Source organism: Acomys minous, assembly GCF_964271855.1.
Source record: "Acomys minous genome assembly, chromosome: 10".
Classification (NCBI taxonomy): domain Eukaryota; kingdom Metazoa; phylum Chordata; class Mammalia; order Rodentia; family Muridae; genus Acomys; species Acomys minous.
In genome coordinates, this window is record NC_140491.1 from 119,798,949 (window position 1) to 119,821,190 (window position 22,242).

Below are 22,242 nucleotides of genomic sequence, written 5' to 3' on the forward strand. Positions count from 1 at the left end.
AGAATCAAATGCTTTCATATACAAGATTTTAAAAAAATTTTAAACACCAGTTTTCTAACAAAGTTGAAGCATGTGGAGTGCCGGAAATGATGTAAATACAGTGTATACAGGTATGAAATTCTCAACGGGTTTGTATCCTCCCATCACAGCATTTAAAAGTAACTGTGAGACCATATTATAAATATACAACTGAGAAACTAAGCCCAAGGCAATGTGCTTCTGTCTCTTTCCCCCCAGTGCATATTATCACTCTGATCTCAAAAAAATTTAGACACAACTTTATTTTTTAGTGCTTCAGCTCTTTCACTGGCAACTTGGATCATTTACTAATATTAAGAGGAATCTTTTCTATACTTCTCCTAAATGCATTCTTAACTTCTTTATTCCTTAAGCTATAAATTAATGGGTTTAGCATCGGGATCACTACTACATAGAAAACAGCAGCAAATTTGTCTGTATTTAGGGAATGGCTTGATTCAGGTTGTAAATACATAAAAATGATCGTCCCATAGTAAATGGCAATAGAAGACAAGTGAGAAGCACAGGTGGAGAAGACTTTTTGCCTCCCTTCCCCGGAATGCTTCCTTAGGATTGCAGAGACGATGAAAAGGTAGGAGATCAGGACAATGAGGAGAGAGCAGCACACGTTGAACCCAGCCATGCTCAGCAGCATCAGCTCCTTGACCTGAGTGCTGGAGCAAGCTAGGGCCAGAAGAGGAATGTCCTCACAGAAGAACTGGTTCACTAGGTTGGAGTCACAGAATGACAAAAGGAATGTCGTCACTGTTTGAACAAGTGCTGTGACAAGTGCATAAACGTATGTGATAGTAGCTATTTGAAAGCAGAGTCTCCTTGGCATGAGAACAACATAGAGCAAAGGGTTGCAGATGGCCACATATCTGTCATAGGCCATCACAGACAGCAGGAAGACCTCACACACAGAAAATGTGGTGAAGAAACACACTTGAGCGGCACATCCGTAAAACGATATGCTTTTAACCTCACGCAGAAAGTTCACCAGAGCATTTGGAGTGACACAGGAGGTATAACAAAAATCAACGAAGGCCAGATGGCTGAGGAAAAAGTACATGGGGGACTGAAGCTGTGGACTGACTTGGATTAACAAGACCAATCCTAGGTTACTCATGACAGAAAACAAGTAGATGATTAGAAGGATCACAAAGAGAATGACCTCAAGTTCAGGGTCTTCTGTAAGTCCCAAGAGGATGAACTCTGTCACTGTTGAGTGGTTGCCTTTGGCCATTCAGGACATGCAGGAAGTGTTTTAAGCAGCCACACCAGATGATGGCTTCTGAGTGATCTCAGTTCTCCAGGAAACAATCAAAGTTTCTATTAAAAGGCAAGAATGAAATATATTACCGTATCTCAAAAAATTAGTCTGGTTTGCACTTAGTGCATAGAGTTTTACTTGCATGGTAATTGTGATTTGGTTTAAGTAGGAACTCAAATTTGAGAAAATCTTCAAGGAGTAAAACATAAGTGCAAAACTTTGTTTACTGATTCAGGACTACTGGGAAGAACAATCCTGCACTAGCTGGGCAGTGGTGGTATATGCCTATAAACCCAGCACTTGGGAGGCAGAAGCAGGTGGATCTCTGTAAATGTGAGGCCAGGCTGGCCTACACATGCAGTTTGAGGTCATCCAAGGCTATACAGAGAAATTGTGTCTCAAGAAAACTAAACGAAACAAAAAATAATCCTGCATTAATGTGTTCAAATTAAACTTGAAGAAGCATATCTATGAAGAAAATACCATTTCACAAAGCTTGTAGGTAATACCTTGAAAAATAAATTAAATATTTATGTGCATAAAATACTTACTACTAATAAATAGTTGTGTATAAAGAATGCCTTGAGACCATGTATTTTACTAGGGCTTGTAATTAGGGACATTTACATAATTTCTTTCTTTCTTTCTTTCTTTCTTTCTTTCTTTCTTTCCTTTTTCTTTCTTTTTAATATTTAAGAGCTCTGTATTTTTTCTTATATGAAGTATTTATAAATTTCAAAAAAGAAGAAAAAAACTTCAACGATGGATTGAAAACCATAGAGCCAATATCCATAGATGTGCACACACACATATAAATGTATGTGAAGAGTTTTCATGTAACAGATAAATAATATGATTTACTGATTATATTTTAGTTATATAAAATTCAACAATATTTCTTTATCCTAATCCTTCAAGAATTCAGTATCAGAAGGAACAAAATAAACTCAATGTTTTTAGATTCTAGATTGCTCTCTGGTTATTGAAATGATGGAAGACTAAAATGTTTCCTTTGGCTCCAGTTAGGAGATGCTGCTTTCTCTTATCTGACACTCAGCATCATTAGTCTTCTCTCCAGCCTTCTAGATTGACATTGCATATAGTAGGTTTACTTATTGATGTAAAATCTGCTATGCTTAATATGGAAATACTATGTGATCCTCCTACCAGAAATCATAACCAATACTACCTTAGATCCCTGTCAATAACTGAGGGAAGCAAATGCTGATTCCTTCATAATAAAGGGAATTACAACCTAGGATGATAACTGAAAAGTTTCTGAAAGGCTCAGTACTATATCCAAAACACAGAGACTGAATTTTTAAAAAAGTAATGGCAAGCTAAATGGGAATTGCTTGGGAAGCTAAAGAGCTCTTGATGCTTCATATGATCCGAGAGCTAGAGCAGCTTTCCTAGTAACTGAATGGTGAGCCTGCATTGCTTCATTCCCTAGCCGCTTTTTAAGGCCAACACACACACACGCAAACACACACGCAAGCACACACACACACACTCACACGCAAGTAAACACACACACGCATGCAAGCACACACGAATGCACACTCACACACTCACATATTGTAGGTTTATGTACAAACATACTCATACTCACACACTCACATATTGTGATTTTAGTGTCATACACGTACACAAACACGCAAACACAAATGCACTCACATATGTTGTAGGTTTAAAGCATAGGTGTGATGGCCAACCTTGTATCTCCCCTACGCTAAAGATTGTACATAAAGTTCTAAAGATACCACTAAGTTAAAAGCCTCTATTTATTTATTTAACCCTTCTATTTTGAAATTATAATGTAATTACAACATCCATTCCCTTTTCTCTCCTTTTTATTCTCTCTCAAATTTATGTATGTTTTTCCCTGTGTTATTGCATATATATATATTCCTAAATATAACCTGTTCAGTCTGTATAATGTATTTGTTTGCATTTTTAAATATTTATTTATTTATTTATTATGTATACATTGCTCTGCCTGCTTGTACCCCTGCCCACCAGAAGAGGGCATCAGATCTCATTACAGATGGCTGTGAGCCACCATGTGGTTGCTGGGAATTGAACTCAGGACCTCTGGAAGAGCAGACAGTGCTTTTCACCTCTGAGCCATTTATCCAGCCCACCTGCTTGCATTTTTAAGGACTGACCTAATTGCGACACTCTCCATGCCAGTGAGAAAAAATTATGATCCTGATTTTGTGTTCTCTTTACATATTTTCTATGTAATAATATTCATGAATGATTTTATTTATTAGTTTTGTCATTATATATGAACAACTTTATAGAAATTAAATCATTTTCTTTTGGTCAAATATCCAAGTGTCACTTTAAGTGCTTCATTAGATTCATTCATATTCTTGATATTATTGTTACCAAGCACCAAGACTTGTACATGGCAGATCCTCATGCTGTTTTTCAATGAACCTAGTAGATTACTGCTTCACAGGAAGTTTCTTCCCTCTGCTGGGTTTGATTCTAGGATGATCATCAATATGTTTTATAATTTCTTCACATCTATGAAAATCATCAAACACTTGTTGTAACCCCAATATATATATATATATATATATATATATATATGTGTGTGTGTGTGTGTGTGTGTGTGTGTGTGTGTGTGTGTGTGTGTGTGTGCATGTATATATGTATATATATGTGTGTGTAAGTCTAAATAATAAATGGGCTAATATTTGATAAATAGATGAAAAACAGATGAATAGATGATAAAATGATGAGAGATAGTATGTTGATAGATATATGATAGATAGATAGATAGATAGATAGAAAGATGATAGACAGATAGATAGATGACAGATTCATTCTTGGAAACATTAAAAATCTATATACTTTCCAGATAATTATTATTGTCTCATCTTACTCCAGTCAAGAATAGCAGACCACGTAAACACAAAATTTAAAAGTTTAAATGACTGCTAAGACTGGTAATAATTTTGAAATTAATGAAATAGTACAAATTAAAAAGTTTGAAGCTAGCCTATCAGAGAGCAACACCTACTATCAAACTGAAGGAATCATTTGGAGATCATTTCTTTGAAGATGTACAAGTGAAAGAGTTGACAGTGTTCGTAGGGTGTGAAGTTCCAGCGATATCTCTAGGAGCAATGGACCATGATGGTCTCCCTTCTGGATGTCTCCTGTGTACTGAGAGAACAGCCTCTGATTAAGTTGGGTCTCACAGATTTAACACATTCCCCAACAGGAGTTATAGCTTTCACAGTAAGAGATTTGAAAATAAATCACTACTCCTCAATTCTGTTAGAGGCTCCGATTTCCAAAAGATAGCACAATTTAAAATATCTGCTTTCTCTGTCAAGTGAGTACCAAATCACACATTCAATATAAATGTCTGGAAACACATAAATAAAAGACCATTCATTGTTCAATGCAATTCAAAACATATCTAATCTCTTTCCACTAAAATATCTATAGAGGGTTCACATCATATTTTAGACACATAGGAGGAAGTTCATTAATCTCTCAGCCACTCACTTAGTATAAAGCCATAAAAATTCTTGTGAATCAAATATTACGACAAAACGCTAAATATCATTAGTGTACTTCATATTAAGTAAGAATTGTACTAACGAAAGAAGAAATTCTACTGTTAAGTAGGAAGTGAAATGTGCAAATGCTACGTGCAGTTTAATAGTCATAGCATATTCGTCAACCTTTGAAATTTCTTTTGATCTAGCTATATGGAATGTATTGCTTCTCCTTTAAAAGTTATGGAAGTTGATTCTGATAATGACTTACATCTTACTGTTCTATGTAGTTCTTAAAACATGTCGGCTAATTCAGAGGAATACCTGATACAAACTACCAAATCAACAAGGAAAGGCTCCAAATCCAGTTCTTCTGGTTTGGTTGTGCCCTCTGCACATAGAGCCTGTATCTCACAGCATGTCTGTAAAGCCTCAGAATCTGTAGAAGATGTAAGTACATATGAATGCTCATTAAAACCCTGATGGGAATTGCAGTTGATGTAATTATGACCTGGGAGGAAAGGAGTAATCTTTTTCCTTAGACAATTATTTTTATTTCTGAGAGTATAGTTTCTGACTAGGTATTAGGCCCTTAGAGAGATTGAGAACTTAGGCACATGGTAATACGTTGTTTGTGATACACAAGGTTTGCGTTCTGAGCTGGATGTTTTCTGAGTCATGGACCATCAGAGTTTTACACAGTTGCACACCACTACTCAGTCACCCTGGTCTTGGGTTTGACCTGAAGACATGATGATGTGACTCAAAATTTCAATTTCTATGACATAAGTTTTCTTCATATGAAGAAAAAAGGAAAAATGCTTTAGTCTATTATGAAGACATTTTCACACATTATGTATGTGCTGCCAAGAGAGTGTGGCAGTAGTAAATTTAGAAATGAGAAGTTTACTGTTATGTATTTTAAAAGTCAGATATCTCCCTCCCTCCCCGCCCCTCTGTCCTGTCTGTCTTGGCAAATGTTGAACATGTTTTCTTGCATATAGCCCATTGTAAAAGATACATGTTGCATCAGCTCAGAGTCTTTGGCTGTAACTTCACTGTTTGTGTAGTAACTAAGCTTGTTTGGTTCAGTATAAATGCTCCAGGGACTTTTCAATGCAATGAAAATCGGAGTGATTTCAGGGCTCATGCTGACAAATGTTATAACTAATTCATGTCTTCAGGACTCTTATGACTCCTGTATTCATTAAACTGTACTAGAATAACTTTTAAAATCTGAAATATATGGTAGAACTTTATAGTTTTATAAGTTATTTCCCCTTTTTGGTGATAGAAGAAGAATGCTGATAGATACATGATGCTCGTTCACAAAGCTATATTACGTTTTGATGTACTATCTATGCTATATGTCATATATAGGAAATGGCTGCATATAGAGCAAATGGCTGATTCACCTGAGTATGATGATTCTTACTCCTGTTTACATGGTCTATATTAATTCAACTATAATGAGTACATTTACATAACATATGAAGTCCTTCCCTAGGAATTCTATCCTCAAACTATATTTTTAAAAGATAGAATAGAAAATATATAGCATGTGCTAGGAGCCATATTAAAACTTTTTTTTTCTTAAAGAATTACTTTGTAAAGACAAATCAAGACATCTACGGCAATAGAAAGTCAGGCCAAATCCTTCACATGTATGGAATTAGAATGTAGTAATACCAACATTAGTAAGTACAATTTGTTAAATTTATAAAGACAAGACAATTTTAGAGTTTTAAGCAACCTAGATGTCCGTCAACCAAAATATGGATAAAGAAATTGTTGTGCATTTATGCAATGGTATCCTACTCAGATATTAAAAACAAAGAAATCATAAAATTGCCATAACATGTATGGAAATAGAAAAGATCATCGTGAGCGAGGTAACTCAAACATGGAAAGACAGGCATGGTATATACTCACTTATATGCAGATATTAGCTATATAATCTGTATTATAAAGCTAGCTGTACTACAACTTACATATCTAAATAAGCTAAATAACAAGGAGTATCCCATGGGTGATGCTTAATTCTCATTCAGAGGGGCAAACAGAACAGACACAAGAAGCAGCTTAAAAGAGGGAAGAGCAAGGGAGCCTACCATAGATGTCCTCTGAAAGACTCCACCCAGCAGGGAATTGAAGCAGATGCTGAGACTCACTGCCAAAATTTGGGCAGAGTGCAGGGAGTCTTATGGAGGAGTTGGGGGATAGAAGGACGTGGAGAGAACAGGAGCTGCACAAGGAGATAAACAGAGCCAACAAACCTAGGCCCAGGGGCTGCCTGTAGAGACTGATGCACCAGTCAAGGACAGTGGATGGAGAGGACGTAGGCCCCTGCCCACACAGTCAGCTCAGTTTACATGTGGGTCCCCTAACATGGGGAGCAGGCGCTAACTCTGAAATCATCATTTCCCGCCTTGAAAAGCAGCCTTGCCAGGCCACGTGGGAAGAGAATACAGGCAGGCAGTCCTGATGAAATTTGATAGGGTGTGGTCAAATAGAAAGGGAGGAGGACTCCCCCTTTCTGACGACTAGAGGCAGGGCAAGAGGAAATGTGAGGCTGGAAGGAGAAGAGGAAATGGGCTATAATTGGGATATAAAGTGAATAAATTTAAGAAATTAGAAAACAGGAAACACAGGTAAAACTTAAAGTATTGAAGTAAGTGGGAGAAATAGTTGAACATTTCTCTGAGTTCTACCTATAAGCATAGAAACATTAATACTCATGAAGAAAAGAATATTAAGGTACAAATGATTTGATCAGGTGTTGGGAAAAGGGTGGGTTCTTTAAAGACATACGAGGAGTTGAATATAAAATATGGCTAAAAGGGGATAAGGGAAATATAAGTGATTATACGGGGGGATGAAAAAATGTAAATATCATTAGGGGTGGTGATAGAGTTAAATACAGAAGGAGATAGGCAGGTAAAATAACAGTGGGGTGTCTTAAAAAGTCACAAGGAAACATACCATTAACTACTTAGCTAAAAAATCGATTATATACATATTTGTATAAATTTTCTCAACTGGACTGAAAGTGTTCTCTTCAAGAGCCAAAAATCACTTGACCATAAGTTTGAAGGAATACCCAGGAAGCTGTCTTTTAGTTATTAGGCAGGGCTGTCTTTGAGACTCCTCAAACACAGAGCCTATTGCTGTTGCTTCTGGTTGCTCTGGAGATATTATAAATACGTCTCTATTGCTGGTGACACTATACACAGAACTCAAAGACCCTTGAGCTGGAACTTACCTGAATATTCCCTTTCATAGTACTAGAAAGCACCATGCAAGTTCTCAAAGGGAGGAAGGCAACTAATAGGCTAATCCAGCTATGGTGCCTATGAACCAATGACCAGCACGGCACAATAGCCCTAAGGGTGCAGTAGTGGAGCTCAGTCCCAAACACTCCTGCACCTAAATCTTGGGGAACGTTGTGGAAGAAGAGAAGAGGGAACAGAAAGATTGGGAGAGCTGGAGGGTCAGGGAGTTTACTATGAGATTGTGTCTTCAAGTAATACCAAAATACACACCCACAGAATCTCACAGGCATCACTGCCTGAACATGGGCTGAGCAAGGATGATACCAACGAACATGCCAAAGCAGATGGAGAAAAGCCTATGAGGCTTCAACCTTATGGAAGGAACTAAGGGCAATGGAGGAAAGCTGGGGGCAGGAGAGGTGATCTTTTCCAGAGAAGAACATACTATTATTATCCAGAGTACAGACTCATCCCTGAAACATACAGACAAGTAGCATTACATGGACTAAGTAGGATATATCTACACACACACACACACACACACACACACACACACACACACACACACACACACACATACACACACACACAGAGACATACACACTAGCAATTAGTAATTAGTAAAAAGGACGACATGAATTTGAACAAGAAATCCAAAGGGTATAAGAAAGAGTTTGGATGGAGGAAATAGAAGTAAGAAATGTTACAATTACATTATAATCTCAAATTTATACTTAAAAACAAAAATGAAAAGACTGCTAATTAAATATTTTGTTTTCTCTTGGGCAAGGAGTATTTGGCATAAATTCTTGTTACCCAAATAATTTTTTTGTTGTACATATTCCATTTCAGGAATAGAAGAACAAGTTTCCAATTATTACATCTAGTTTTATAAATCAAATCATATTCTACAGTGAACATTTCTCTGTGTAGGAAAGTAACTTTTCTATATGTAATATATTAACAGTAGATATGTTAATATTCTTTCATTAGAAAAACACACATAATCTATTAATTAAGAATGTATTTTTAATTTCATGACATAAATGTTTGATTCCAACTGATAATTAATTTCTTCAAGGCATCCTTCACTTCCTTGTTCCTTAGGCTGTAGATTAAGGGGTTCAACATTGGGATGATCACTGTGTAGAAGACAGAAGCCATTTTGTCTGTGTCTAGAGAGTGGTTAGAACTGGGCTGCAAGTACATAAAAATGAGGGTTCCATAGAAAATGGTCACTGCCAGCATGTGAGAACCACAGGTGGAGAAAGCCTTGCGTCTTCCCTCAGCTGAGCGCATCCTCAGGATGGCAGAAATAATGAATGTATAGGATACAAAAACAATGAGAAGAGAGGAAATGAACATGATGCCAGCACAGGCAAAGATCCATAGCTGTTTGGAATGAGTGTCTGAACAAGTTAGCCTTAGCAGAGGCATGTCATCGCAGTAGAAGTGGTTGATAACGTTGGAGTGACAATAGCAGAGGCGAAAGGTGAGGATGGCATGGAACAGTGCTACCAGGAAGCTGTAACTATAGGGAGCAGCTACAAGCTGAAGGCAGATTCCTGGGGACATGAGGACCATATACAGTAGAGGGTTACAAATGGCCACATACCTGTCATAGGCCATGGAAGCCAGTAGCAAACACTCAGCTGTCATGAAAGCTAGGAAGCAGCCTAACTGGGCAGCACATGCGTTGAAGGATATCACATTTTGTTTGTACAGGAAATTGCCAAGCATCTTGGGTGTGATGACAGAGGAGTAGCAGAAGTCGACAAAAGCCAGGTTGCTGAGGAAGAAATACATGGGTGTGTTGAGTCTTGCATCTGTTCTGATGACCAGAATCAAACCCAGGTTGCCAACTGCTGTAAAAAGATAGATGGAAAAGAACACTAGGAAGAGGGGCAGCTTCAACTCCTGGCGATCTGTGAGACCCACAAGAATGAACTCTGTCACCTGCGTGCAGTTTATCTGAGCCATGAGTCTTCCTGAAATCTATACACAAGTCAACAGAAAAGATTGTAACCAACATTTTACAGGATGTTTATCTTAATGTAATGAAAAGCATTGCATTGTTAACATAAAAGTTATAGTTGAATTTTAAAATAATTAACCCTTTTGGAGTCAGAACATGAAATGATTATGAGGAGGTATTTTCTTCAAAACATTTCTCTTCCTCTAACTTGATAAAGGATAAGAGCCAGTTCACTGATTTAGTCTTTTCTAGAAATTGCCATTTATTATTTACCACTCAACACTAATCTTAAGAAACCCTCTCCCGAAAGATAAAAATAAATCAATAAATATATAAATAAATAAAATATTTAAAACAAACATTTATCAGAAAATGTTGACATAGATTTAAAAATGAATCTATTCAAATGGCGTCACCATACCTACTAACATAAACTACATTTTGCCTCCATGGAAGCGTACAGAATCTTCTTCAGTTGTGTATCTTCTACATACCGTAGATAAATGATGATAGCTAATTACATGTTGGAAGTCAGGCAAACGTGCATTCTATGAGGCCCTAATCAATGGACAAAGGAAACTTTAGCATTGTGTCCTTGTCCAGAAGCAAACTTGGCAAAGCTACCCTGGGCCTGGAGTTAATGCCTAGAAGTCAAGGTTGCAGTTTCTGGGAAAATGACTCTTTCCTCCAGTTTGTGGTTATCAGTCAGCCCTGAGGTCACCATGTCTGAAGTATTCTGTGCTCTCTTTGTCAACTTGTCTGATTTAGCCTTGTGCTGGACCTGGCTTATTCCTCCCTCTGCAAATAGTACGTAGGATGCTGTAATTCTTAAGAAGCTTGCTTAGAATAAGTCATCAGCTTATACAAGACCCCCTCAGTCCATATACTGTTTTGTCTTCTTTATGCCTCATTCCTAAATCTTCCCACTGGACACCTTAGTGTTTAGGGCCCTTATCTTATGAGTTCTAGTCACTTCCATATGTTTATAATGATCTTAGAAATGTGCACAGGTCGCATGATAACAGAAACAATAATGTGTTTTATTGCATATTTATTCCTTTTTTGTTGAAAATAATCTGTTGTAAAATATCTATTATACAAATGAAAGAGAAGATTCTCAGAAAGGTTCAGTATCTGAAGTAGGTTTAGAATCAAAAGCTTGGGCTTTTAAACAAGGCCCTGGGCATCTCATGATTACATCCTCATTACGGCTTCATATCTCTCTTCAGCAGAGTTCATCCTAAAGATGACATCAGTGATGTACACACAGGAGAAGAGAAGAGTCAGAATCAAGGATCTCAGTGTGGTGCTGCATGCCTGTAATCTTAGAATTGTGAGAGGTGGAGGCACCAGAAAGCAAAAATTCAAAGTCACCCTCATTTGTGGATAGAAAGTCCAGTCTGGGCTCCTTGAGACTCTGTCTCAACACACAAAATAATAATAACAAGAAGGAAAATATAAACAACGAAAAAGATAACCAGAAGGGAGGGAATGAATATAACAGCACAGGCGATAATCAGAAAGGATGTAAGGTGTCTGCACTGGTCATTCTAGACTTTGCATAGCTAAGGTGTTCCCTCACTTTTTTGTGTGTGACGGTTACAAAAAAATCTTCATATGTAAGATGAATTACATGTTTACACTCAATGCATTTACCCATATTTAAAAATAACTTTAATTAAAAAGTGCCATCAGCTGTGTGTGGTGGCACTGGCCTTGAATCTCAGGCTTTGGGAGGCAGAGGCAGGCAGCTTTCTGTGAGTTCCAGGGCAGCCTGGTCTACAAAGTGAGTCCAGTGACAGCCAAAGCTAGCATAGAGAAACCCTGTCTCAAAAGAAAAAAAAGTGCTATCACATCCCAAGTGATGAACCAATTTACTTAGGTCTTGTTACTTTTTAGGTGACTAATATACAGAAGCACATGCATGCGCGCGAGCACACACACACACACACACACAAACACACACACACACAGAGAGAGAGAGAGAGAAAGAGAGAGAGACACACAATATCAACTTTGTTTTGTCAATCTATATTCCTACTCACAAAATAACATAACATATGCAACTATTCTTGCTACCAAATCTTCTAATAATTTAATATCTTTCTCTCTTTGAAAAATTAAGATCAAATTCGATAAAGTTTAAGTGCTGTTAAAAGAATCACTTTGGGTAAAATATGCAAACAACTTTCAGTTCCTGTTTCTCTTTCTGTCGAACACACTTAAGTATCTCAAAATGGTTTCATATGATAAGAAACCTTTGGTTTTGTTTTCATTTGAGATGTTTGTAGGGCAAGAACTACATGCTAGGTAAGGGTTTTCAAAATTTTCTGTTTCAATTTATTTCATACTAAGGAATTGTATTACAGGGCTTCTGGAGACCACTTGGTGACTAAAGTATTTGCTGTGTGAGCAAGTGGATGGGTTGGGGTTCATATCCCCATCTCCCACTTTAGATCCAGGCATGTGGAGATATGTATCTGTAAGCCTAGTACTGGGGTCACAGTCCCAGAAAGATGCTTGATCAGTGGCCAGTCAAGTCAATCTAACTCAAACTGAGAAATCTGTCTCAAAATAAGGTGAAAAAAAATTTAAGTTGAGATCATTGACTTTCACAATTATATTCACAGGTGCATTTGCAAACATGTTCACATACAATGTCACACACACACACAGAAGCACTTCATTCTATTTCATCTTTAAGCACAGACATACAAAAATTTAAATGCATGGCAAGCAACACAGAACAAGGAAAATTTAAGTCTAATGTTTTACTTTGATATGAGGAAATGATCAGTCTTCAGCTGACGGAAACAATTTCAAATTAGGAAAAGAAAAAAATCTGCTTTTGTTTGTAAATCCATTTGACAGTGGCATAAGGATATTTTTAACTATGATCAAGTGTTGGAAATATGTTAAAATGATCACAGAACATGTGAAAATATCCAAAATTATATCCTCATATATAAATATGTAAATGTCTAAATATCAATAGGTTACTGCACTATTTTTTCCTTTGATAAAAAAATACCCATTTCAACAAAACTGCAGCATGTTCACCATCTCATACAGTCTCAATGTATATGCTTAATTTTTCCCTTTCCTCCACCCAGAACCTGTCAGTCATGCCACCAACTCTAGAAACACAAACACTCATGCCTTCTCTTTAACCATTTTCTGGTTTCTTGGGATAATATATTTTATTCATTTTCTGAATTACTGTACCACTTTTCCTTACACCCAGAATTTTCATCAACAATTTTAACTTATATACCTGTGAAAAAGAAACATTTATGTGAAAGTACTAACAATATATATTTGCTTGAGCATCATGTTCTTTTAGTATTGGATCAAAACCATAATAAAATCTATTATCTTCAGAGAAAGTTTTTAAAAAGCACTTTTTTTTTCTAGAATTTCCACAACACATATACTCAGTAGTTCCACACACAATGCATATAGGTTGGACAAATCTCTGATCCTGAGTCTACAACAATAGGTGTAGGGTTTCTTGACACTTCGACTCTCCTACAAAACAATAAGCTCATTTATTATTTATTTGTAGAATTATAATACTATGATATTATTTCAGATTTCTCACTTCCGTTTCTTCCTCCAACACCTCCTCTATAATGTTCCTTGCTCTTTTTCAAATTCATGGCTTCTCTTTTCATTAAGTATTGTTATATGCACGGGCGCACACACACACACATACACACACACACACACACACACACACACACACACATTCCTAAATGCATACAATTGGCTGAGTCTGTATAACTGTATAATTATATATTTGTTTTCAAGGATGACCATTTGTTTTTGGATAAACAATTTGTGTGATGTCCCTGGGGAGTCTATTTCTCCCACTCTCAGCATTACTTAGTTGACTGTAGTTCTTTGTGTAGAGTTGAGGCACTGTTGGATTTCCTGTGTCCAGGTTGTAATATATGCTGTGTGCTAGCATGATATTTAAAATTGAGGCTAGTAATTAAATTATGGCAATGCCATGACTAGTAACTTTGTTGCTTATTCAAAACTATGTAGCTTATTTACTGAAGTACAAAATAGCTCTTCTGGGTTGAATACTCATGTTATTTTATCAAAGATGAAAAAATGTGGTGGAGTTTTAAGTCTAGGCATAGGTTTTGCTTTCCTAATATACAGTTGCTCTTCTAACGGAAAAATTGCTACCAAAAGAACAGAATTTTAAAAAGTGATGATTTGACATAGATTAAAATCTTTTCTTTAAAAGTCAACCCCTTCCAAAATAATCTAATAAATTTTATAGTTCTCAACTCAATCTAATTATATATTTTATATACTATTAAGTGAATATACAACTAAAATAAAAAGAGAAAACACTTGAATTAGCATTAGATTAGAAATAGTTATTGAACGTTTCAGTCTGAACCCTATTATGCTCTTCAATTTTACAATATTCATTTTTTTCAATAATGTCAGAATCCGTTCATTGAACTTACTTGGAAAACATGAGTTCTATTTCTTCTACAAGTAATGGTTAGGGAGAAACAAAACAGGGGATTTTATCAGTGTCTCTATCCCAAAGGGTCTACTTAAAATAATGACGTAAAAAAGATGTTCAAGAAAAATTATAGTCTATGCTCCATAGCCACCCAAAGGCAGGTGTGAGATAATTAATATAATCCATTGGTTTATGGAAATCACAGATCTTAAACTCTATTTTATCACATAATTGCTCTAATATTCTGATTTTATAATTGACATTTGTCTCTGATTTTAATTGCCATATTATTAGTTGCTTAGTAACAATGCTTATATTTATTGTTGCAAAAATATGTACAAACTACCTTAAGATAATTCTTGCAATTTGCATAAAATTTGTAAGAACTAATTCCCATGAACCCATTTCAGAGGATGGTAGAACATAATGCTCCATATTTTTGTGTTTTTAAAATTCTGGACTGTTGGCTTTTTTATATTGATTTACTTTCTTGACTATATGATTTAAAGCTATATGATTTAAAGCATAATGTTATAGATTGTTTTTAATCTTTTTATTATGTTTCTTTTTAAATATATACGTTTATACACATGAATAAAATAAACTACATACAGCAGGAAGAACCACGAGACAATCAGGAATTATATAAATGTTACATTCATCATGATTTGGCTATTTGTATTTGGCAAAATTGAAGGAAACATCTTTCCTAGCTCGTTGGGTCTAAATTTCTGAATGAAGATCAGTATCTATCATATCTCATCTCTATTAACTTAAGACATATATCTTGATCTAAAAATATCTTAACCCCTAACCCACTAAGCTTAATTTTAAGACTAAACTATCTGGTCTTTAACCTCATCAGTGATTAGAGAAGGAATAAAACTTAAATACGTGAGTGAACCAGAAGTGCAGGTTAGCAGCTTTCAAAATGAAAAAATGGCTGAGACAGTTCACTGCCTGAAAAGTCACCATTGTTTTATTGGCCAGCCCTTGACCACACCAGGGAAATCATATGCTTTTAAAAATATACTAGGAAACAATGATCCTCCAATGGGCAGACTCTTATCTTCTAAAGACCATGTATTAAAACTTCACTCCTTAATAAAATAGCATTTTAAGGTGGTGCCTGTGAAATGAAATTAAGATGAGCAGACATCGTGGAGGTGATAGAATTAGTATCCTTCTAAGAAGTGACTGCCCAGAGCATGTTTTCAATCAGTTTCTCTGTGTTTATCTCCCCCACACTGCTTCTTTCTCTTCAAAAAGATAAGGTTCTCCACAAGCCAGAAGAGAGCTCTGTCTTTAACAAAATTAGGTAGAATCTTTATCATGGTTAGACAACTGGATTCTACAGTCGTGAGAAAGCCTATTTTTATTATTCAGTATGCAATTTTATGGTGTTTTTGTTGTAGCCCAAAGTGAAGAAAAAACAACTCAAAGAAGAGAAAACATTTTTTTTTTTCAAATCAAAAGCCTTCATGGGATGTGAGGAAAGGATATTCAAAGCCTGTTGTCTATCTTTTCAGATGAAATACTTTTGAGACTTCAATATTTTAGGAAGGCCAATAATATCTGCAGATAGACAAGATCCCTAGATATATCTTATCTTTCAAAGATGAAGGGTACAAATAAATGCTAGTTAGCTTTCTTTTAGAGACCTTAAAATTGCTAAGTGATAAGACCAGTTAAATCTTTGGCATAAGGAAGATAATTCCCTCGTTTCTCAGTTTTGATAGGAAGTTAGAAACCCAAATTATATTGACTTGATTTGTGCCAAACTGTGAACTTACTTCAGTAATAAGCATATGTCATGTGATTTTTATATTTTACATTATACATTAATAAATTAGCCAATAGAGTTAGTGCCCAGTTACCAGAGTAATTGAGGGTGAGATTTATGTGCAATATGCTGTTGTCAATACACTTGTTTCATTTTGATACTATATGTACTGGGAAGTAACTGCCTATACCCAGTGAAGAATGCAAATATTCCTACAGAACATCATAATTCTAGTCTAAGACTAGAATTTCTGCAATTTATTTCAAATATATATATAGAAAGAGAGGGATCAGCTATTTATATAACTAGTCTGATAAGCTGAACATACACACTAGTGGCTCAAAAGCAGAAATGAATGGTTAGGTCAAATTTAAATGTCAATATAATTTTAAATATAGTTACTCAAACACATGAGTAACATTAAGCCGAGGAGGGCTCCCATTACTATGGACTAGGGGAGGGAGGGGAAGGGGATGAGGGAGGGGGTGGGATCAGGAGGTGATGAGGGAGGAGGCTTCAATCGAGATGTAAAGAATTCAAACTGCAGAACAAGCAGGTAACTAATATTGCTAATCCCACTACATGGGGATGGCTCTGAGACTGGCTGAGATACGAAGGTTTATGCCTAGACAAGGCTTCGTGTTGGTCACAGATTGTCTATGATTTATAATTAGAGGCCAATCTTAGTATGGCATGAAGGAAGATTTGTAGATGTCTTACTTCTGCAAATGGATAAAGGAAGATTTGTAGATGTCTTACTTCTGCTCATAAAATGATCAGAGAACCATCCTTAATTGCTCTTTTCATCCTGCACACCTCATACCATCACAATGTTAGATCTGTATAATGCTTGTGAGAAATTATGTTTTCAGAGCAAAAGAACTGGATCAGACCTGACAGGATTCATTCCTCTCGGCAAGCTGGATGCAGACATCCTGCATCCTTCACCTTCCAGCCCCAGGTGTCTGTCCTTGTCATAACTTCAGATTTATGTTTGATTTCTTGTGCTTCAGAAGTGATAGTATCTTCTGGGTTTGCAGTGGTAGGTTAGCTCATTTCCACTGTTGTCTTATTGCCCTGGGTTTTGTTACTTTTGTTTTTCTACTGACCTTTAGCTATCTGGTTGTCTCTGTTGTTAGCAAATTTGGTGGTCCCTCTGGGCCTTGTCCCAGATGAGTCTGGCAGATCCTGGAGTCAGCATTAGAGAGAGCACTAAGTTGAATGTTGCTGGGCACAACATAGGCCTTCTTGGGATGGTGGACAGCAGAGGTTGGGTCCAACAAAAAGCTCACCTTTGCTGGTTCTTCTGACTCTGTTCTGTGTATATCCCAAGTGGGTCAGCCATATGGAGTCATCAGTGGAGAGGGCTCTAAGCTGAGTATTGCTCAGGCCACATACAGGCCTCCTTAGGATGGAGGATGATGAATGTTGGTCCCTGCAGGAGGAAGATCACCACAGTTTTTAAAAAACTAAATCGTCATGGTGCTTATTTGCCCTTTGAATATTTGTCTCAATACCCACAGACAAATATTACTTCCATCCTAATCAGAGGACCTTCTCTTTGCAATGAATGGTAGCAATTGCAGTGACTCATTATTGCTAAGGATGCTGAGATTGGGAGAAGATCAAGTACTAAACAGGACATTTATATTAATATCACTAAGGCTCAGAGATCATCATGGAAAAGGGAGTAGAAAGAAATCAAGAGGCAGAAGACACGGAAGAAAGGTGAGATTAACTTATTGACTGTCTACAAGAAACACAGTTCATCTTAAAGTCCCAAAACAGGTGGAAGCAAACAGATGGAATACATTTCACTGAAAATTACCTGCTTGGGTACTTGAGTCAGAATAAAAAGACATGCTAAAGAAAGAACACAGATGAAAATAATAATAATAATAATAAAAACCTCTGATAGGGTTTTATAAGACAAGGACAAAGATGCCGCGGTATTCATTTTCTGTTTGTTATCTGTGACTGGGCATGTATCCTGTCTTTAAGGGTGATTTGTTTCTTCAGTGAGACGGCCTTGGAAAAAAATAAATTTTTATTTGCAAGTGGTTTGTTAGTTAGAGATAGCTTCCAGGTTAGACATAGGGTGTCTGTATACTTTTTCCTTCAGCTTTAGGACCCCATCTGATGAAGACACATGCAGATCTTGTGCATACGGCCTCAGCCTCTGCAAGCTGATATGTGTGCCAGCTCTGCTGTATCTAGAAGGCCTTGTCTCCTTGATATTCTCCATCCTTTCTGGTTGCTACCCTCTTTCTGCCTTCTCTTCTTTAAAATGCCCTGAGTCCTGACAACAGGGTTTGATAGAGACATTATTTTTATTGTTTATTTTAATTTAATATACTCTTTGTGATTCTTTTTCTTTACACCACATGTTTTGCGTACATGTCATAGCTTCCAGTTTTGTGGGATTTTTTTATGGGGTTTCTGAGCATGAGAGAATGAGTGAGTCTCTACATCTATTTTATTTCTTGTGCTCTTTTCCTTATGTTCGTTTGTTTTATCTTATTTTGCTTTTCTTTTATATTATTTTATTATTATTTCTTAGTTGCCTATTTGTTTTCTAACGAGAAACGGAAAGGGGGTTATTTTAAATGGAAGGGTATGTGGGGAAGAACTGATAAGAGTCAAGGGAGGGGAAACTATTATCAAAATATATTTTATGAAAAATTATCTATTTCAATAAAAGATTAAAATAGTAAAGAAAGACACAGAACTGTTTGATTTTATAATGAACATATCTCTATTAAATAGCAACTAAGTTTAAGATATTACAGTCATTTCACTAATGTTGGGGTAAAAAACTAAGAAAGAAAATGTATGCTTGTTTATTGAAATCATTTTCTTAGTTCTCCAAACACAGAGGTCTGGTTTCTACTGCCTATGACTTTCTTTAGGGCATCTTTCACATCCTTGTTCCTGAGGCTGTAGATTAAAGGGTTCAGCATAGGAATGATCACTGTGTAGAAGACAGAGGCCATCTTATCTGTATCAAGGGAGTGGTCAGAACTGGGCTGTAAGTACATAAAAATAAGAGTTCCATAGAATATGCTCACAGCTATCATGTGGGAACTGCAGGTGGAAAAGGCTTTGCGTCTTCCTTCAGCTGAGCGCATCCTCAGAATAGCAGAAATAATGAACACGTAGGAGACAGAAACAATCAGTACAGAAGAAATGAACGTGATTCCAGCACAAGCCAAAATAGACAGCTGCTTGTAGCGAGTGTCTGAGCAAGTGAGCCTGAGAAGAGGCATGTCATCACAGTAGAAGTGATTGATGACATTGGCGTGGCAATAGGACAGCCGGAAGGTTATAAGAGTGTGAACCAATGCCATCAGAAAACTATAGCTATAGGGCACAACTACAAGCTGAATGCAGATTCCGGGGGACATTGTGACCATATACAGTAGAGGGTTACAAATGGCTGCGTATCTGTCATAGGCCATGGAAGCCAGTAGCAAGCACTCTGATACCATGAATGTGAGAAAGCATCCTAACTGGGCAGCACATGCGTTGAAGGATATCACATTCTGTTTGTACAAGAAGTTCCCAAGCATCTTAGGTGTGATGACAGAGGAGTAGCAGAAGTCAACGAAAGCCAGGTTGCTGAGGAAAAAGTACATGGGTGTGCTGAGTCTGACATCTGTCCGAATGACCAGGATCAGTCCCAGGTTGCCGACTGCTGTGAAAAGGTAGATGCATAAGAACACCACGAAGAGGGGCATCTTCAACTCCGGGCGGTTTGTGAGGCCCACAAGAACAAACTCCGTCACCTGGGTGCAGTTTGTCTGAGCCATGAGTCTTCAGGACATCTGTCATAGGAGTAAAGGAAAATTCAAACGAGGCATCTATACTTCATATAATACAAATGGTACTTGAAGTAGTACTGTATTATCACCTAAAGAGAGATTTTTGTCCTTATTTTTTTCACTATTAAAGGGGAAAAGTACCCATCCATATGCTTAAAGCTCCATTGTTGGATTAAATACAGTTTTGTATTTTTCTTTATACTAACAATTTATTTTATGTAAGTATTATCTTGAATATCTTCATAATGAAGAAACTGAAAATAGCTAAGATCATGGAAGGCACAGCAAAGGTGTTCATTTGTCTCATTTCATTTTACCAAGTCTTAATGTAAATATTTTATTTTGAGTATTTTAAAACTGAAAACTCCAAAATAAGATATATTCAAGTGAAATAATGTCAAACAATTGTTTTGAGTATTCTCATGTTTAAAAAAAATTTTTTTTACTTAAAATGCACTTCTTATTCTTTTCTCAATTGAATAAAATATGTGTTTTTCCCCTCTTGGAAGCCCAAAATGTCACCAGTTTTATTTGTATAGAACAATTCACATCTCTATCTACTCTTTCTTTTTATTTTATTTTTCCAGTTTCTTATGAGAGACGGTCTTGCTATTTAGCCCATGCTGGTCTCAACCCTGACTCTGTAGGTCATAGCCTCCCAAGTGCTAGGACCATACGCCATGACCATTAAATGTGATTTCTAAAGGACCAGACCAGGGAATAGCCAGAGAAAATGTCTATGCTTGGGAGATTCTTGGAAGAACATTTGTATTTGTTTTCTAAGAGATTTGGATATTTCATTGCCAACCCACTTACAAGAGATGTGCTTTTGTATGTTTTTTAAAGTCCTATATTAAAAATATTTGAGATGTACTGTGAACTTATTTTCCTGTTGCATTTGAAGTTGAAAAAATCTTTGTTTTCCTTATCATCATTGCCTAACTTTCCTCAACAACATTGCCTAAATTTCTTAATTGAAATTTCGCATATCTAAATAATATAACATATCATTTTTGCTACTTCTCATTTTTATCCCTCATATTCTCTTTCTCTATTAGCTTTTTATTTCATCTATATTATCTCAAAATGACATTTTATGAAAAACTACAAATTATTTAACTCTTGCAAAAGTTACTCTATAAAAATAAATATATTAGTAAAACAAGTCTGTGTTTTAATTCTTCTTTAAGAGTATACAAATACTTTTGTGTGCTAACAGCTGTTATTCAATTCAATGGAATACACACTGATCATTTTAAATTAGTATATGCGTCAAGCAATTAGTGTCTTCACTAAGGTGTCTGTTGTTGTAAAAATGTCATAACTAAAAGTCAACTTGTGTGGAGAGGGTTTATTTCATCATCTGTGTCCAGATTATAGTCCACTATGAAGGAAGATCAAGGCAGGAATCCAGAGACTGGAACTGGGACAGAGGCCACGGGGGGACTTCTGCACACTGGCCTGTATAGTGGTTCTATACTACTATTCACTTTACCCATAGTTTTCTCAGCCTGCTGTGTGATACCATCCAGAACATCCTGCCTAGGTATGACACATCCACACTCACATGGCTACTCACACATCAGTGATCAACAAAAACCATAACAGAGAAGAAGACAACAAAGAAGAAGAAGAAGAAGAAGAAGAAGAAGAAGAAGAAGAAGAAGAAGAAGAAGAAGAAGTTCAGAACTTACCTATAGGTTAGTCCTATGAAGCCATTTTCTCATTTAAGAGAAAATTTCTATCTTCTAAGATGATCCTCTTTAGTCCAGTTACATAAAAACTAGCTAGCACATGTAAGCTGATTTGAACCAATCAAGTTTTTTTTTTTTATTTTCAGTGACAGAAGCCAAGATATTATTAGGAAGTAATGCCCTTGGTACATGTATTTTCTCTGTTATATGTTTTTTTTTTAAGTAATTTGAACCATAGGAAACAAACAGATAAAAACAAAAGTAAAATAAAAATACCTTTGTTAGTCTTCTCAGTGTTAATTATTTTTATGACAAATTAAAGGAATAAGTATTGTTACAATATGCTGTAAGATTAATAACTTTATCCAAAATAATAATAGTCTCATTTTCTGAGCT

General features: G+C 36.3%; 3 protein-coding genes across 3 annotated transcripts; all 3 read right to left on the reverse strand.

Moving 5' to 3' along the window:
- Positions 1–319: 319 nt before the first annotated feature.
- On the reverse strand, positions 320–1,264 carry LOC311606811 (olfactory receptor 5AL1-like; the record flags this gene model as incomplete). The annotated part of the gene is made up of 1 exon (XM_084798221.1): positions 320–1,264. One exon carries the CDS (start codon positions 1,262–1,264, stop codon positions 320–322), a length of 945 nt encoding a protein of 314 aa, XP_084654347.1.
- A 7,855-nt stretch (positions 1,265–9,119) lies between these two features.
- Positions 9,120–10,064, reverse strand: LOC311607351 (olfactory receptor 8U9; the record flags this gene model as incomplete). Its single annotated transcript, XM_084799003.1, has 1 exon — positions 9,120–10,064. The coding sequence occupies one exon, from the start codon at positions 10,062–10,064 to the stop codon at positions 9,120–9,122; it is 945 nt and encodes a 314-aa protein (XP_084655129.1).
- A 9,116-nt stretch (positions 10,065–19,180) lies between these two features.
- On the reverse strand, positions 19,181–20,140 carry LOC311606792 (olfactory receptor 8U8; the record flags this gene model as incomplete). Its single annotated transcript, XM_084798204.1, has 1 exon — positions 19,181–20,140. The coding sequence occupies one exon, from the start codon at positions 20,138–20,140 to the stop codon at positions 19,181–19,183; it is 960 nt and encodes a 319-aa protein (XP_084654330.1).
- Positions 20,141–22,242: the final 2,102 nt, after the last annotated feature.